At 33.9% G+C, this 19,686-nt stretch overlaps 1 protein-coding gene across 8 annotated transcripts in view; it reads right to left on the bottom strand.

The window, feature by feature from the left end:
• The window catches only part of Zbtb44 (zinc finger and BTB domain containing 44), a 71,912-nt gene that overhangs the window by 23,308 nt on the left and 28,918 nt on the right, over positions 1–19,686 (bottom strand). For 4 of the 8 annotated variants that reach the window (XM_046432659.2, XM_058575292.1, XM_046432654.2 and 1 more), the window contains exons 2-5: positions 18,811–18,971; positions 8,786–8,836; positions 6,937–7,009; positions 4,896–5,969 (exon numbers count right to left, since the gene is read on the bottom strand). In XM_046432659.2, the coding sequence (XP_046288615.1) occupies positions 4,896–5,913 (1,018 nt within the window). In that variant the 5' untranslated portion in view covers positions 5,914–5,969; positions 6,937–7,009; positions 8,786–8,836; positions 18,811–18,971. The remainder of the gene's footprint in view (positions 1–4,895; positions 5,970–6,936; positions 7,010–8,785; positions 8,837–18,810; positions 18,972–19,686) is intronic. The other 4 variants (XM_046432655.2, XM_046432657.2, XM_046432656.2 and 1 more) reach the window with 4 other exon arrangements.

Here is a 19,686-nt window from a genome sequence, read left to right as displayed (position 1 = left end):
TTCAGATGTTAAAACTACCACTGCAACTTGTTCAATTGTAGGTGCATTCCTGGTGGTTATTGGCTGGAGGGCACTGACATGATAAATAGGTACAGTAGTTCCCCTTATCAGGTAAGGATACATTCATTCCTTCCAAGGAACTGCGTGAAACCATGAATAGTACTGAAACCTATGTATGTACTGTTTTTCCTATACACATCTATGGTGAATTTTAACCAGTCACAGTAAGAGATTGGCAATAAAATAGAACAATTCTAACAATATGTGATAATAAAAGTTGTAAATGTGGTCTCTTGTTCTCTCTCAAAAAGGGTTACTTAAACATAAGTACTGCGATAATGTTCTAATAACCAAAATGGTGACTAAGTTGACTAAAGGGCTAACTTACACAGCCTATACACACTGGACAATGAGATGACTCACATCCAGACTGGATGGAGAAGGATGGTACAATATTTCCTCACACTATTCAGAAGGGTATAAAATTTAAAACTTAGGAATTATTTATTTCTGGAATTTTCCACTTAATATTTCTGTACTATATTTGACGGAAGGTAACTAAAAATGTGGAAAGTGAAACCATAAGTAGGAGGAGTGATTATATCACTATCTTTACTTTATGGCTAGGGAAACTGGTGGTGTTAAGTAAGTGACTTGCTCAGAGTCACATTATCTATTAAGTGGGAAAAACTGGTAACTTTTAATCATAATATTATATTGCTTTTCCATATAGCATATGCTGAAATTCTACCATTATTCTAGCTTCCCACCTCAACAAATTTATCATTTATTGCTATTAAGAAAAGTCAGGGCTGGGGTTGTAGCTCAGTGGTTGAGCACTTGCCTCAAATGTGAGAGGCACTGGGTTCGATTCTCAGCACCATGTAAACAAATAAATAAATAAAATGAAGATACTGTGTCCACCTACAAGTGAAAAAATATATAAAAAAAGAAAATTCAAATTATTTTTAATACGTTAACTGACCACCCTAATACAATCATTTAATTTTAATTTTTATAGAACCATGGACTGAATCCAGGGCCTTGTGCATCCTAGACAAGTGCACTATCACTGAGATATTCCCCCAGTCCCAACCACTTTATTGTTAATGGCAGAGACATTTATTTATTTAGGTACTGGGGAATGAAATCCCTCTACCACTGAGCTACATTTCTAGTCTTTTTTATTTTTACTTTGTGACAGGTTCACACTAAGTTGCTGAGGGTCTTATTAAACTCCTGAGGCTAACTTGGAACTTGTAATCCTCCTGCCTTAGCCTCCTGAGTCACTAGGATTATAGGCATATGCCAATGTGGCTGGCTGGCAGAGATTTTTAGAGTATAAAATTCCTTTGTTAACACAGTAAAGTGCAGACTATCTAGAATTATAGTTTAAAATAAATCATTAAGTCATTCATAAAATGAAGCCCTTTCACTTACATTTTTTTTTCTTAAACTGTATAAAAATAGCCTTATCTTTCTGAGTAACAAGACCCCACCTACACTTACTACTCACATCCCTTTTTTCCCCTTTAAATTTGCTGTATTTATTGCTTCTATTTGCCCTAAGTTGAAGGTGTTAGATTTTACAATGTGGGCTACTGGAAAAAAGGGAAAACTTAACAGGTAAAATTCGACTTGGATTATTTACATAGGTAATCAAATTATTATTATTTTATAATTTCAGGATGAACATATTAAACATCAAAATGGCAAGCCATTTCCTGAATATCTTTTTAAAATGAATTAGTAAATAAATTACTTATACAACTATTCTTATGAAATATAGAAAATAAAGTACTATGTACATCTCCCTTTTCTTCCTCCCAAATTTGTTGACTGCCCACAATACCCCAGGAATTTACTTTTTTTCCTGTGTGGCTTTGTTTTGCATAAATTTGCAGTTAAGATAGGTTTGCTGAGAGTCATTAGTACACTTCTATGGGTAGGAAAAAACCCCATTTAGATGATTTGATTACATTATTTTCAGAGCAATTATTACTATGTTCCAATTATAATAGGATTCACAATTATAATAATTCTACTTATGTAACTCCAAGTTTTACTCTACTAGTAATGTCCATAACTTCCATATATAATCATACAGGCAAAATATGAACATATTAGATATACATGAGAGTGGTAAACATGACTACTTCATTTATTAGCATGACATTTAAGTTAGATTAATATTTTGGTTCCCAAATCCTCAGATTAATGACTAAAATAGTAATTATTCATTAAGCAGTTCATAATTCAGAAGGTACAAACATGTTTTCAAGATTAGAGACTATGGTAATTTAGCAAAAACTTGGTCATATTAACAAGCAATGATCTCCTGCCATTAAATATTTTATTGGATGTGTGTTCACTAAAATTCTTCAAAAGTATCTTGTCCCAAATCAGGAATATAAACTTTAAGTATTGTGGGGGAAACTGCCCCCACAAAAGATACACTGAGGTCTAATCCCCTCTTACCTATGAAGGAAATCTTATTTGTAAATGGGTGTCTCTGCAGATGTAATCAAGTTAAGATGAGCTCATATATGATTAGGGTGGGCCCTATATCCAGTGACTGATGTCTTTTAAAAGGAGAGAGATTTAGAGACAAAGGTAGAGGCACAGACACACTGGAGGTAGAAATTGTAGTCATGTACCTATAATATAAGAAATGTTGGCAACTACCAGAGCCAGAGGAGGCAGGAAGGATTCTCTCCCCTATAAACCATTAGACTTTTGGCCTCAACTGTAAGAAAATGCATTTCTATTGTTTAACCATCCAGTTTGTGGTACTTTGTTGTAGTAGCCCTAAGAAACTCATTTAATGGATAAAAACATAAGAAATTAACAAAGTTAATATGATCTTTCTGGTTCTTCCATATTTTGGAAAGACCATCTTTATTATTCACTTGACTTTTTAAATCCCTCTTGTTTGAAACCTGGATATAGATATTTCTCAAGGATCAGTCCTTTGGTCTTGGCTCTTACATATTTTCCTACTGAGACTGAATTTGCCACTGCTAAATTTTAAAAGAGAAAAGTCCCAAATATGTAATATTACCAATCCTGCCATTTCAACTGCTTTTGGCATGATATTGCTTAGTCATAATCCAAGTACAATTTACATAGAACTAACCTTGCTGATTACTCTTAAAACTAGGTCCTACTTCCATTGATTTTCATATTGTATTTATTGCATTTAATAGATGCTATAACTATATAATTACCATTATTATTTGTACCACTAAGAAAGGAAAAAGGAACTGTGAAAGATGATCACCTGTAACACATATATGGATTCATAGTAAGTTATAAAAAAATTGTGACTTAGAATCGATGACTATAAAAAAATGTTATTACTATTTTGTCCCAAGTACTTTGACTCTTTTCCATTCCTTCAGTGTATCTATTCAATATTACCAAGTAGCATAGATTTTTTTCCTTTACAAAGTCTAGTAATATCCATTTTCTTTAGGGTTTTACTCTTCATCACACCAACTGGTTTTTGAGCCTCTCTCCACATAGTCAAACTCCTATATGACAATACTAATTTTCCTAAAATATGTGTATATGTGTTTTATTTTCTATTTAAGGTATACTACCTACTACTACAAGGATAAAATCCAAGCTTACTTGGCTTACAATATCCATTCTGCTCTGATTTTGTTCTGGACAATTATATACACAACCAATAATCATTATTTTCCCAGGTTCTTTTGCAACTAGGAAAGATCACGACACAGAATGGCATTAGATTGTGTGTTCTGGCTTTTTTTCCTTCAATGCTGAGAATTAAACCCAGGGCCTTGTGTACCTTAGGCAAGGGCTCTACAACCAAGTTACATATTAGTTTGTGGTATTAGTTTTTAAGGGATTTCTGGGAATATTTGTGCTTTCCTGATAAAAACACTGCCCCATTTTAGAATGCAAAGATAAAGATGAAGTGAGCATCTTATAATCAAAAACAGCAAACATATAGATGAAACTGATAACTAATGATACTAGATTATAAATACACAAGGGGCTTAGGTCCATCATACTAGTCTTGGACTTACCATTTGTGAACATGTTATATGATTAAAAAAAAAAAAAAATCCTGGTTGTTAAAGCAACTGCAGAGGCATTCTGTTGTATTGGAGTAGAAAGCAATCCTAATTGAAACAAGTATCCAAGGCTAAGGCTCTTCACAACCTGCTCCTTTGTGTCTGGTTTCCCATTTGTTCCCCATACTTTCAGGTATCCATACTTTATTCATATCACTCTGCACTGAATTCACTGCTTACCAAATATGCTATGTTCTTCCATGCCTCTATACTTTCCTACAGGTTTTGTGCTTTTATGCATCTTCATTGAAGTGTCATTCCTTAGCCTGCTCCAACTCCTACTTGTTTAAGACCCAGCTTAAATATATGTTAACTTGTTCTTTCCCTTGTTGCAACCATACATGCTCATACCTTTAGTTTCTAGGTTTAACAGTTCATTGTAATCAATTATTTATATAACTGCTTCATCAATTAGACTATTAATTCCTTTGTGGTATGAACTATGTCTTCATGCATCATCAATGTTTATCATATAAGTTCTCAATAAATATTTTAATAAAGAATAAAACACTAACTGGATTTTTAAAAGCTGTTTTCTTTTACACTGAAAGTAATTCACAATTTGTATCTCTGGCTTTGTGCCATCATGTACTGTCAACATTTTTTCCCCCCTTCCCTGATGTGTAACTTGTAAAAAGGAAACTGTAGTGCTAATAACATCTTTAAAAATCCAGTTATGTTTTACTCTTCTTTATATTTCATGTAGGACTGAACACAAAATTTTTAATCTACTAAGAACTTAAAAATGTTTAATTGACTGTAGCATTATGAAAAACATAGAAGGTATTATACCTATAGAGGAAGACTGTGGACTAATCAGAAGGTCCTCTTGGACTTGTTCACTTCCTGGCACTGTTTGCTGATCACTCAGTGAACTCTGAGATGCACTGACAGGCTGAGACACTTCTTCATGGACCTCCTCATCACTTAACCTTTCTACTTTGACCCGGACATCTTCTTCGGTACCCAGAGGAAGGGTAGCTTTTGTGCTCTCACAAGTCACATAGTCAGCCATTCTTCTACCTGCCTCAGATGGGCCAGGTAACTCTAAAGTCCGGGTATTTTCTGCTTGCTTAGCCTTTTCAGGTTGAATCCTTCGATCAATTCCAAAAGGAAAAGTCCAGGGAAAAGCTAATGAAGAGTCAACTGGTTGATTTCTATTTTCTGTGTAGGAAGCTGAAGAGTTTAATACTTGGGGTGAACTTGTTTGTGTGCTACACTTTACAGGACTCTCAGGAGACATAACAATGTAACTTTTGCGTTTTCTCCGGGACTCTCGGCAGACAGGAATGGTTCTTTCCACCACACTGCATTCTGAAGACACTGGGGAAATGCTTCCATCTCGAGTAGTAAAATTGCAGGTAGAATTACTTTCTTGTCCAGCATCTAGACCCTTTTCTGGCTGGCTATTGGGTGTATTCCATAAAATACTTGATTTCATGAACTCTGAGCAGGTGCTAGCAACACTAAACATTTGCATATAGCTGGCTGCAGCTAGAACATCAATAATATTTTCTGTGTTAATTGAAAGAGTAGCTGTGTAAGCATATTCTAAAAGGGGTATAAAGCCAGTCACTGTAACATGATGCAGATCCAACACATTCTTGTTCTCATCCTCTGCTTGGCCTACAAGTTTGGTGCGAAAGAAATCACTGCAAGCTGCTAGTACCACCTTATGTGCCCGGAAGATTTTGTCCTGGACACGAATAGTGATATCACAAAAATGTCCATCATTTCGCAGCATGTTTAGTTTTCCAAGCATTTCCTGGCTGTGGGAAGAGGAGCTATGAGTAAATGTTTTCACACCCATCTTTTCCTTCCTCTTCTACAGATGCTCTTCAAGGATGCAAATGAATCACAAATGTCCTAAAAAATACATAAAATAAAATATTAAATGATGGTTTAGTAGCTAAAATAGGCAATTTATACCATTTTCAGGTGGCCACTGTGCCAAGTAAAAGACAAAAAGATGCTAGTGAGAGAGAAACTTAAGGTACACAATGTATTAAAATGTGTTCTCCAAACTCTTCAATCAGGGAAGCATTTCAAATACTGTTTAAATAAGCTCCAGAGTTTTAAATGATATTTGTAAATATTGATATTTAGAATAGTGCCTGGCTTTTTATGCCAGACACTATTCTAAATATTTCACATTTGATAAGTTATTGAACATCAAGAGATCTCTGTCAATGGGTATAGTATCATCCCTGTTTCTAAACGTAAACATGCAGTAGGTAATGCCAGTTCAAACATTAAATAATCCATCCTACATAATCATTTCTTTGAATATTCTACTTAGATAAACATATAGGGGAAAAGAAAGGAGGAGGAAAGGAAAATAAAGGGGGGAAAAGATTAAAAAAAGATTCCAAGATAATAACAAGAAGCCAAAATGATCAATTTGGGATTGTTCCCTGTTTGATATGATAAAAAGGATAAAAGGCATAAATCCTTTTGATTGATAGAGAAGGCCATTGTAATAATCATCTTGGACCATAATTTTGAAAATAGTTCAAACATAAACCTGCTCCAGGAACACTTATCTCTATTTTATGGATTGAAGGGTTGCCTGATTCAAGAATGGAAAATAAGCCAATTAAGGTTGTTAAAATAAAAACATTAATAAAACTGTTTTACATGTTGTCACAATGAGACATTATGCAGCTAAGACAGGTCTAAACAGACCATCATTTAATATATTTGCTATTTCCTCTCATAGAAACAAGATGAAGAGGTAAAAAATGGGAAGGCTATATAGAAAGTGTTTCATTCATTTGCTATATCCTAGGAAACTGGCTTCTGCTTTTAAAGCTGTGCCATCAAGATTGCTTACTTTGATTGGGATCATGTGGTTGAGGGAGGAAACATGCCTTCAGAACAAGTGACAGTCATAATCCAGGGACCATCTGCATGAATAAAGGTATAAAGTCAAGAAATTAAACAGCATATTTGGAAAATGTACAGTGGGGTATTAAAATGAAACCACTTCAATCTTGGTTTGGTTGGAGGCCCCCAAAATGTACCACATTTAAGTAAGGTGTGAGGGCACATATGCAAAGAGGTGGAAAACTTTTCTAAAATGGTGCTTCTTTCATCTTCTGTGATCTAAAAGTTGAAGATCAGAAGAGGAATTTTGCTGAGAGTAATCGGTGTGTCATGAATTACAAACTCCCTGCTACTCTCCTGGCATGTCTGTCCTTTGTCTCAAGTGAATGGAAATTGTATCACACTTTAAAAGATTCTTTGGCATGAGTCTGACTTAAACATGGTCAGGACTATGAAGTTTGCTTACTATTTTTCATAGTATATAAAGCCATATAGTGGAGTGTCTTAAGTGCACAGAATCTAGTGCACAGAATTTAGTGTACACAATGCTGGGTTGTCATTTGTGACAACTGTCACAGTTGGTTCAGCTGTGTGAACTTATTAAGTAAGTCACTAAATTCGCTGTACCTAATTACTTAAGCAGTAAAACAGGCAAAATAGAACACAGGCCACACTTCTGAGGATCAATGACCTAATACATATTTAGTGTTTTGAACAGTAACTAACATAATCAATGGTACAAAAATATCAGTAACTGTTATTGCTGCTGCTACTACCATCACAGACCTTTTCTTCTTCCTCAGCCTATCCTAATCCAGGAAGGGCCAAAACCATAGTCAGCAAATGTAGAGGAGTGTAAGAGGGCTCAGTGTGAGAACACAGAAACAGGAAACAAATCAAACCCTACATTTCCACTGCAGGCCTACAGTAAGCCTGAGGTAAGAAAGGACAGTTGATTTTTAACTTTGAATTCAGTTTATTAGTTCTTGAAAAGATTGTTTTTATTTCCTGAAAGTGACTAGAAAAGTTACTAAGACTTGTTCTCCAGGGAGTTGGAAAGAGAACACTACAAAATGAATTTAAATGGCCAGAAGACAAAAATGAAAATGGGTTGAGTACCTCTGCTAAGTCTGTCTTGTCTAAATGTGGTACCAAAGTCTAATTCAGCTGGAGTTATGGGATGAGAAGACGAATAATACACTGGGAAATGCCTTCTAAGTTATATATTTATTACATGCATTTTGTAATATGTGTCTATAGAAACTCTGATGTACTATGTAATAAAAAATTCACAAATACATTTTGGATGTACACTGAGGCAAAGGCTTGGAAAGAGATGAAATTAAGAGTATTTGAAAAGAATCATACCTAACATGGAAAATTCAAATGCCAGGAAGTATACCTGAAACTTCTATGAATTAGATAATTCTGTTTAAGAAAACATCTGATTTCTCTCCATTCCATATGTGTAGATGAATATGTATGTATGTAGTTACATATTTAATATGGAACATATTTAAACTTCTTGAACAAACTATTAATTACTGATAAACAATTTAAGTAGCTTTCACAAGTAATAAAAATGTGTCTGTATTAACAGTTTGCAATGTGAACTATTCAGTAATTCAGAAATATTTTCCTTCCTACCCTTTTATTTTAAATAACTGATGGAATACTATATACACATGTTTATGAAAGCAGTAGTTGCTAAAGGACATAAACTTTAAGGTGGAAAAATTAATTTTATCTCAAAGCTGGGTAAAGTTTTTGCAAAGGAAAGCATATAGCTTCGTTGATAAAACAGTGATTTTAAGTTAGTCAAATCTTAGGTTTTGAATTTTAATTTCTCCACTTACCAGTCAGGCATTAAATCTTAGTGAAGTTATTTTGTCTCTAATGCTTCAGTTCTGTCATCCGAAAAATAGAAATCATGAAAATTATACTTCCAAAATAATAAAGAGGGTTAAAGTAGCATAATTCCTGGCATAAAGTAAGCATTCAATAAATATTGGCTGTTTATTTACAATAGAAAAAGCATGAATAAAAATTAAATGTAGGGGCTGGGCATATAGCTCAGTGGTACACTACTTGCATAGCTGGCTCAAAATTCTGGATTCATCCCCAGTACTGCAAAAACAAAACAAAACAACAAAACAAAATTAAACAGAGTTCAAATTTCAGATGTCTATTCTATTTCTTTTTTTTATATAATTTTTTTGAGAGAGAGAGAGAGAATTTTTTTAATATTTATTTATTTTTTTTAGTTTTTGGCGGACACAACATCTTTGTTTGTATGTGTTGCTGAGGATCTAACCCGGGCCGCACGCGTGCCAGCTTGAGCCACATCCCCAGCCCTACTCTATTTCTTATATGATGGGGCATATTTTGAATATGTATATTTTTCATAAAAATTAGGTAATAAAAATGATCAGAAGATTTGAGATTAAATTGGAGTACCTCAGCATATAAAGTGAGGTGAGTACATAAGATGATGGCTAAAGAGAATGCAATGAAAGACAGTTAACAGTGAAAATAATTTGAGAGGATGGGAAAAGCTGATATTAATGATAAGAATTTGCCTGTTTAAATATTCAGTTACACTTCAAAACTGGGATGCTAACTTTTAAGATACTAAGAAGTTTTCACTTATGTTAAAACAGAACAGAGATCACTTCATTTGCACCCTATATTCTGATTAAAGAAAGAACACAAAAGAAGGTTAAGGAGAGAGATAAAATAGGTTTTGGAAATTTACATATGAAATTATCTGTACTGGTTGTTAAGATATGCTATCTCACATGAAGTTAGATGATAATGACATGACTTTTATAGATGAAGAAACTTGAGGCTTAGAACATTACTTTGTTCAAGGTCACTTCCATAAGTGTTTCACTATGTTAAAGACCTAGGATCTTGTATGATAAGCATGGGCAGCCACAGTAGTGTAGTTATGCATTTTAAATAGATTATCCTGATGGCAATAAAGAGGGTAGATTTAAGAATTGTAATTGTAATAGTACAAGTACACAAACTAAAACCAAATTAAACTGATCATAGAAAAGACAGAGAAAACACAGCTTAGAAATATTTTCCCATAACTGTGAGAAACATTTGAAGGAAAATCACCCGAGCATGATTTTGTATTAAGGTTGGGGTTGCAGAGTAACCAGGAGAGAAGAATCTGACTCTAGGTTTCTGATTTTGGTGTTTTTATTAAACATCATATGGAAAAAAAGAGGAAGAGATGAAATCCATGTGTAAATTTATATATATGAAGCTGTCCATTCTGGTTTAGGGAAAAAGTTAGAGCAGGACCTAAATACTGGATTTTTATATGAGTCACTGATTAATTTCATTCTGTTCAATCGTTAGAGCTGAAGACATGTAAAGAATGTATGAGGGAAAGGGATAGAATGGTAAGCTGAGAAAAGTCTGGAGCAGATGGAGCAAAAGGATTCAGTGAAAATATTTTAGGGTGTCTTAATTTATTTTTTGACCCTGTCCAATGTTTCACATCACACACCTACACAGCAGTGAACTATGTGAATGAATAAATATGTGTCATGAAAATTTTAACTGGTTTTGCTATACATAAATACTTGTATTTATTCATTATCAATGGTTAAAAGTTGAAGGAAAAAATGGCAAATTGAATTTATAGTTTTGAATGTCAATTGAAAGTATCAGTACGAATTGATAGCAGTAAATCTACAAGAATGAATATCCTTAGCATGAGACTGGCTTCTGAATTCTATTTCCCATTAAAAGGAATCAGGGATCCTTAGAGAAATAGCTATTCCACATTTGGGACCATAAACGTTCACCTGGAACATCTAACCAGATAGCAAGGAAGCTACTAAAGTTTACAAGGTGCTTCATTTTATTTTATGGCTGAATAATACAGTATTACAATAAATGGATATGTCAAACTTTGATTATCTATTGGTCAGCTGATGGACAATGGGGTTGTTCCCAAGTTCTAGTTATTATAAATAATGCTGCTATAAGTTAACTGGAGGAGGATCACATTGTCAACAAATGGGACAATAAACTATGTTTAAACTCATAAGCATATGACACAAAAAACAAAGTTAATTTATCTCCTTTACAAGATGCCATTAAACCAAAGAGTTATTTTGAAAACTGATTTTAAAAGGGAGGATAGAAAAAAGCATTTATCCTGTCTTTCCAATACAAATGGTATTTTTGAGCAAACAGAATATAAAAGAGGCTTCTCATTACAAAAAATGCTTTGGTTAATAAGGAAAGAATATTAGAAGAACACCATTTTCTGAACTCTTCCCTCCCATACGAGACATTGAGTCATTGCTCATCAGTGATTTGTATCTTTGCAAAAAACAATTATGAATGATAAAAAAAAAAAAAAAAGAATGGGCAAAATCCAATCCAGTCCTCTACTGCCAATTCAACAGGAACATGTTGAGTGACACACTGGGATGGAAACGGCAAAATCAAGACTGTGAGAAACTTTATGAAACAAAAGACTCAAATTTTTCAACTAATAAACTGAAATGATAACACAAACACAGATATAAAGAAAACCAAAATAAGAAATTTACAGGGGCTGGGGTTGTGGCTCAGTAGTGAGCACTCATCTAGAGCTTGCAAGGCCCTGGGTTCGATCCTCAGCACCACATAAAAATGAATAAATTAAACAAAGGTATTGTGTCCAACTACAACTAAAAAATAAATATTAAAAAAAAAAAAAGAAATTTACAGATGAAGAGACTTAAAGATTTTAGCAGGGTGCCATGGTGCATGTCTGTAATCCCAGTGGCTTGGGAGACTGAGGAAGAAGGATCCCAAGTTCAAAACCAGTCTCAGCAATTTGTTAAGCTCTGAGCAACTTAGTGAGACCCTGTCTTTAAAAAAAAAAAAAAAAAAAGAGAAGGGGTGTGCTAGGGATGTGGCTCACTTGTTAAGTACCCCTGACTCCTGGTACAAAAAAGAAAAAAAAAAGTTTTAAAAACCAACCACAATATGTTTTATTTTGGAAAAAAATCAATGTACAGGGGTTGGGGTAGAGCACTGCCTCCCATGTGCAAAGCCCTGGGTTCAATCCTTAGCACCACACAAAATTAAATAAATAAAATAAAATTATTGTGTCTAACTACAACTACAAAAAACAAATATAAAAAAATCAATGTACAAAAATTTGAGGTAATTAAAAATGCTTTTAACTATCTGATATCAACAATTGACTTTTAATGTTACAATAACATGACAATATATAACTTTATTAAAATTCCAAGATTCTTACACAAATATGTGCAACTATTACTACAGTCATTTTTAAAACAATTTTATTGCCTCGAAAAGAAATCCTATATACTTTAGCTCTCACATTCTCAACCTACCCTCCAGCTTCTTATGAGCTCTAAGCAATTACTTACCTACTGTGTCCCCCAAATTTCCCTATTCAAGACAGATTTAAGAACAGAATCACATAAAAAGCAAACTTTTTGTGTTTGCTTTACTTACTCAGCGTAACATAGTACTATGTATCAGTACTTCTCTTTATTTTATGGCTGAATAATATAGCTGGTGGACACTAGGTTGTCCCAACTTTTGGTTATTATGTTGCCATAAACAATCATTCACTTTTTGGTGTGAATGTATTTTTTCACTTTTCTTAGGTATACATGTAGGAGCAGAAATGTTCAGTTATTAACTGCTTGTTTGGTAACTGCCAGAATGTTTTCCAAAGATACTACACCTTTGTATTGCTACCAACAGTGTATAAAGGTTCTCATTTCTCCACATCCTTGTCAACTCATGTTTTTTTCTGAGTGTTTTTCCCCCATATTAGCCGTTCTGGTGCATAGGAAGTGGTATCTCATTCTGTTTTTGATTTGCATTTCCTTGATAATAGGGTTGAGCAATGTTCCATGTGCTCATTGAGATGCTGTGCTCATTTGATTGGATTGTCTTTCTGTTACTGAGTTGTAAGAATTATTTATATATTCTGGATAAATTTGCTTACCAGATAGATGGTTTGCAAATGAATAAATTAAACAAAGGTATTGTGTCCAACTACAACTAAAAAATATTAAAAAAAAAAAAAAAGAAATTTACAGATGAAGAGACTTAAAGATTTTAGCAGGGTGCCATGGTGCATGTCTGTAATCCCAGTGGCTTGGGAGACTGAGGAAGAAGGATCCCATTCTGTGGGTTGTCTACCAATTTTCCCCCCCAAGATTTTAAATTTTTATTTATTTTTTGGTGCTGAGGATTGAATCTAGGGCACTGTGCATGCCAAACCCAAGTTTTTTTTTAAATTCTGAAGTCCAGTATCTTTTTCTTTTGCTGCTCATGTTTTTGTTGTCATATCTATAAATCCGCTGCCAAATACAATGCCATGAGGATTTATACTTAAAACTCCAAGGAGTTTTATGGTTTTAGCTCTTACATTTGGATCTTAAATCCATTTTGAGTTATTTTTTGTATACTGTTTTAAGTGTCTAACCTCAATCTTTTACATAAAGTATCCAGTTGTGCCGGAAGCAGGCTATATTTTCTCGATTGAAAGAACCTGTCATTCTGGTTGAAAATCATTTGAGCATAAATGAATGAGTTTATATATCTGGACTCTGAGGTCTATTCCACTGACCTATATGTGTCTAACTTTGTGCCAGTATCACAATGCCTTCATTATTATTGTGTGAAGTTTTAAAATCAGGATGTACAATTGTTCTTTTTCAGCACTGTATTGTCTGAGTCCCTTGCACTTCCACATGAATTTCAGAAACAGGGGTGTTTTTTCATTTATTTAGATTGTCTATAATGTCTTTTGGCAATGTTTTATAGTTTTCAGAATGTTTCACACTTTTTAAAAAATACTTGGGAACAAATTTAACAAATATTTATTTTTTTAGTTATAGGTGGACACAGTGTCTTTATTTTACTTTATGTGGTGCTGAGGGTCGAACCCAGTGCCTCACGCATGCTATGTGTGTGTGTGCTCTACCTCTGAGCCACAACCCCAGCCCCCAAGTATTTTATTATTTTGATATGATTGTGAATGAAATTGTTTTCTGATTTCATTTTGGATGGCTCATTGCAAATGTATAAAAAAGACAACTAATTTTGTATCCTGCAACCTTTCTGAACTCATTAGTTCTAACAGGTTTCTAATGGATTCCTTAGAATTTCCTATATATAAGACCATGTCATCTACCAATAATTTTATTTATTCCTTCCCAATCTGAGTGCCTTTTATTCCTTCATCTTGCCCAATCTCTCTGGCTAGAATTTCCAGTGCAGTGTTAAATAGAAGTGGTGAGACTGCACTGGGCATTCTTATCTTGTTTCTGATTTTGAGGAGAGTAGCCAGTCTTTTACCATTAATTAAGACATTAGCTTTTGATGTCCATTTTCAGGTTGAGGAAAGTTTCTTTTTATTCCTGGTTTGCTGTATGTTTTCATGAAAGGGTACTCAATTATGCCAAATCTTTTTCTGTATTTATTGATGATGATCACATGGATTAAAAATATTGTATTGATACAACATATTATAAGTGAACAGCATAAATGATGGTGTTCTATAGTTTTCTTGTGATATCTTTAGTTACCTTATCAGAGTAATATTAGCCCCATAAAATGAGATGTGTTTTCTATATTTTAAAAGAGCTTGTGAAGAATTGGTATTAGTTTTTTAAATGTTTGGTAGAATTCATAGTAAAGCCATCTGAGCCGGAGCTTTTATTTGTGGAGATATATATATATATATATATTTTTTTGACTACTGATTCATTCTCTTTACTTGACATATTATTCAGATTGTTCACTTCTTGAGTTTTTTCTTAGGATCTCTACTCATCTGTGTTGCCCAATTTGTTGGCATACAATTGCTCTTAGTATTTATTTGTTATTTTTAGGATTTCCTTCTTTCAGGTTTAGTTTTTTCTCTTTTTCCAATGTCTTTAGAAGGTGAGGTTATTCATTAGTAATATTTTTTTCTGCCTTAATGTAGGCATGAAAAGCTACAAATTGCTCTGTAATCATGCTATAGCCACATTCCACAAGTTTTGGTATGTTGAGTCTTCATTTTTACTTCCCTGTGAATATTTTGATTTTTTGTTTCGTTTATTATTTAGGAATGTGTTATTCAATTTCCACATATTTTTGAATTTCTTAAACTTTCCTGCTATTGATTTCTAATTTTCTTCCAATGATATCAGAACATACTCTGCATTCTTTCAACCTATTAAAATCTATTGACTTTGTTTTATGGCCTAGCATATGGTCTACACTGAAGAATGGTCCATATACTTTCCTTCAGAGGAAAGTATAATCTGTTTTTGTGTGATGTTCTATAGATGCCTGTTAGATATAGATGGTTTATATTTCCTTGCTTATCATCTAATTGTTTTATACATTACTAGAAGTAGTATATTGAAGTTTTCAAACATTAATGTTGAACTGTCATGTATTTTTTATTATTTTGCTTATTAAATTTGCAAAATAAAAATTATTTTGCTTATTTGGTATTTTGTTTCTAAAGTATATATATATGCTTACAATCGGTTACCTTTCTGATGTAATGACTTTTATCATTATAAAAAGTCTCTAACATCTCTGGTTATATAGCATATTTGTTGACTATTAGTATAATTACAATAGTTTTCTTGTTTCTATTTACATGATATATCTATTTTCATCATGTTACTTTCCATTTATTTCTTTGAATCTCCTGCATATAGCTAGATAATATTAACCACATTTGACAACTACTTTCTGTTTAATCCATTCACATTTTTATTATTAGTATGGATTTATGCTTGCCATTCTACTTTGCTTCCGTCTTATGCCTTTTTTTGTTCCTCTTCTTCCTTTCCGTCCTTGGTGCTGGGGATTAAACCCAGGGCCTCACATATGCTCAGTAAGTGCTCTATAAACAGAGCTATAACTCATCCCCCCAACCCTGTATTTTATTTTATTTTTTTTTTTAAAATTTTTTTATTGTTGGCTGTTCAAAACATTACATAGTTCTTGATATATCATATTTCACAATTTGATTCAAGTGGGTTATGAGCTCCCATTTTTACCCCATATACAGATTGCAGAATCACATCAGTTACACATCCATTGATTTACATATTGCCATACTAGTGTCTGTTGTATTCTGCTGCCTTTCCTATCCTCTACTATCCCCCCTCCCCTCCCCTCCCCTCCCCTCCCCTCTTCTCTCTCTGCTCCCTCTACTGACATTCGTTTGTCCCCCTTATATTATTTTTCCCCTTCCCCTCACTTCCTCTTGTATGTACTTTTGTATAACTCTGAGCCAACCCTGTATTTTAATGGTTTCTTTCACTTTTTCTGAGTTATATTTCTAGTGGTTGCTCTCAGGTTTACCCCATAACCTTTATTTGTCAGAATCAGCTTCAGATTTATATTAGTTTCATTCCAATGATCTGATAAAACATTATTCCTATATAGCTTTATTCTCTTCCCTACTGTATCTATTAATATTTCAAACACAACACCTTGATGTAATTACAACTTCCCATCTGTAGTCATATTTCCTTAGCCCAATAATACAGCTTTATTTCCAATCATTTTTTCTTTGTCCTGTTATCAGCAAATATATTATACACTTATTGCAGTTTGTGTTATACATCAACATTACACTATACATACATATGTATATATAATAACTGCTTTTAAAATCAGCTATGACAAGAAGGAAAATATTCACTAATTGCTGTTTATAATTACATAATTACCTCTGCTGGTATGCTTTGTATGGGTGTAATTAACACTGAGGGTCATTTGCTTTCAGCTTGAAGAAATCCCTTTAGTATTTCCTGCAAGGTAGGTCTGCTAGCAACAAATTCTTTGAATGTTTTATTTGGGAAAGTCCTTATTTTGCCTTCATTTAAAAATGATGAAAGATATAGGATTCTTGGTTGTCAGTACCACACCCACCCTTTGGTGGTAGTGAGGATGAATTCAGGACTCTACCACTGAGCTAAAGCCATGGCTTTTTTAAAATTTTGAAACAGGGTCTTGTTAAGTTGCCTAGGCTGGCTTTGAACTTCTGATTCTCCTGCCTCAGTCTCCAGAAGAACTGGATTAGACAAGTGCCTACTGACAGTTTTTGTCTTTGAGCACTTTGAATGTTTATCCCACTAACTTTTGAACATCATTATTTCTGGTAAGGAACTATTAATCTTACCGTGGGGTAACATTCTGAGGGTTACTGTCTCTTGCTACTTTTCAAGATTTTCTCCTTGTCTTTGACTTCATCATTTTTACCATGTGTCTCTGACCATCTCTTTGTGTTTTTCTTACTTAGGAGTACACAGAGCTTCCTGAATGTGTAAATGAGTTTTTCCAGAAATATAGGAAATTTTCTGCCATTGTTTCTTTGTCCCCCCATCCCATTGCCATCTCTTCTCATTTTTCTCTCCCCTTTGGTACTAGCAGTGGTGCACTGGATTGTGTCCCACATTTTTCTAAGGCTGTGTTTATTTACCTTTGTTCTTTGGTTTGCTTTATCTTTATCGATAATCAAACTCATTAAATCTTTCTTCTGCCAGTTCAAATGTGTTGAACTGCCAGTAAATTTGAAATTCATTATTTTTCAACTCCAGAAATTCTATTTGTTTTTGATAATTTGTTTGCTTACTGATATTCTCCATTTGTGAAAATTATTTACCTTCTTTAATTATGCTTTTTCTGTAGTTCTATGAAGCATACTTATAATGACAATTCCAAATTTTTTTCAGTTAAATCTGACATCTGATCTCTATCTCACAGGCAGTTTATGTTTCTTGCATCTTTCCCCTAGTATTTGGGCTATACTTTCTTGTTTCTGTACAAGCCTCAATTTTTTGTTGAAAACTGAACATTTTAGTTAAAACTGAATATTTTAGTCAATTCTGGTTACTATTCCTTTCCCCTCCTCTTCTTTCCCAGTGCTTGTTACTGTTCTTTGCTTGTTTCTTTTTTTTTAATGACTAGCTGGATGATTTTAGTGAAGTCCTTTTTCCCACTTCCCTAAAACCCACAATGCTAAGCTTCTGATGTTGCTCCTCAGGGAGGTGTTTCTTTGGGTATGTCACAGTCACTCTGGATTTACAGTGATAAATCTAGGACTACCTTTTCTCTTTTTTTATCACATCTAGGTATTAAACTCCACTAATTGCTCTACTGTTTCAAACAATGTGTGTGTTTGTAGGGGGAGAGGGGAGACCCCATAATCTGCTTTACAAATTAATCCAATCACTTTACAAATTAATCCAATCACATCCTGCTCCTTTAAAGGAATACTTTTTGACGTCTGTTTGACATTTGCTCTGGCCACACAACAGGGTTCTTGCCACTTCTTCCCTGGCCTCTCCTAATGACCAGCTGGCATATACTCTAGGCTATACATTCATTAAATCCATTAAACCTCTTCCACAATTACCACTGTTCTTGAGATGGATCTTCATTTTTAAGTTCTACATATTATGTTGCCAATTAAGTCAGTTGCTTTGAAAAGACAATAGAAGCTATTTGCTTTATGGTCTATCTTCCTCCCCACAGGCAAAATTTCTGATCCAGGGTTCAGAAACTAGAGGTGAAGGAAGATAATGGCAAGGTTTTCTCTGAATAAGATCTCTACCGTAGAAGCTGAGTACTACTCGTGATTCAAATGAACAATCTCAAGTTTCTGCTTTAAGAAGCCAGGAAAGAAGAAAATAAAACCAAAGCAAGCATAAGGAAGGAATTACTAAAGAGTAGAGACTGACAAAATAGACAAAAACAGTGAAAACCAAAAAAATGCAAAATGTTTGTTCTTTAAAAATATCAGTAATATTGAAAAAAGATCTAGCAAGAATGACAAAGAAAAGCCAGACATAGTGGCACATACCTGTTATTCCGCTTACTAGAGAAGCTAAGGTAGAGGATTGCAAGTTTGAAGCCAGACCGGGCAATTTGGCAAGACTTTATCTCAAAATAAAATAAACAGGGCTGAGGATGTAGTTCAGAGGGCCTGTATAGCTATGTGAGGTTCTGGGTCCATCCCCAGTACTGAAAGATAAAAAAAAAAAAAAAAAAAAAAAAGAGAAAAAATCAAATTACTATGAAAGGAAAAAGGCAATATTATGAATATGTAGATGCTACAACCAGAATAAAACGGGCAAATAACTATTACAGAAATTGGATTCATAATGAAATCCTTCTAACCAAGAATTTCTAGGCTCAGATGGTTCCAACAGAGAATTTTACCAAACAGTTAAAGAAGAAATAATACCAATTACATACAACCTATTCTGGTCCTCACTGGGGCAAAAAAGCAAGAAAAAGATATAAAAGATATATAGATTTGAAAAGAAAAAAAATGAAATGGTCTTTACTCATTACACATGGTAAGTAACATCCAAAAAATCTTTAAAGAACAGAACTAAGTTACCAGATACAAGGTCAATATAAAAAAGTCAACTATAATTGGGAATGGGGGACGGGGTGGCACTAGGGATTGAACTCAGGACCTTGCAAGCATTCTCACTGAGCTACATCTCCAGCCCTCCTTCCCCTTTTTAAAATTTTATTAGATTGGCTCTCTGAGTTTTCTAGGGGGGCCTCAAATTTACAATTCTCCTGCTTCAGCCACCTGATTACATGGTATTACAACTGTGCACCACTGCACCTGGCTCAACTGTATTTTTATATAGTAGCATTTAACAAAAGGTAACCTAAACTTTATAAAACAAAAACTAGTATCATGATTAAAACAGCTCCAGAA

Source organism: Marmota monax, unplaced genomic scaffold (genome assembly GCF_021218885.2).
Source record: "Marmota monax isolate L192 unplaced genomic scaffold, Marmota_monax_Labrador192_F-V1.1 WCK01_AAM20220418_F8-fsc00062, whole genome shotgun sequence".
Taxonomy (NCBI): domain Eukaryota; kingdom Metazoa; phylum Chordata; class Mammalia; order Rodentia; family Sciuridae; genus Marmota; species Marmota monax.
This window is presented reverse-complemented; position numbering and strand designations above follow the sequence as displayed.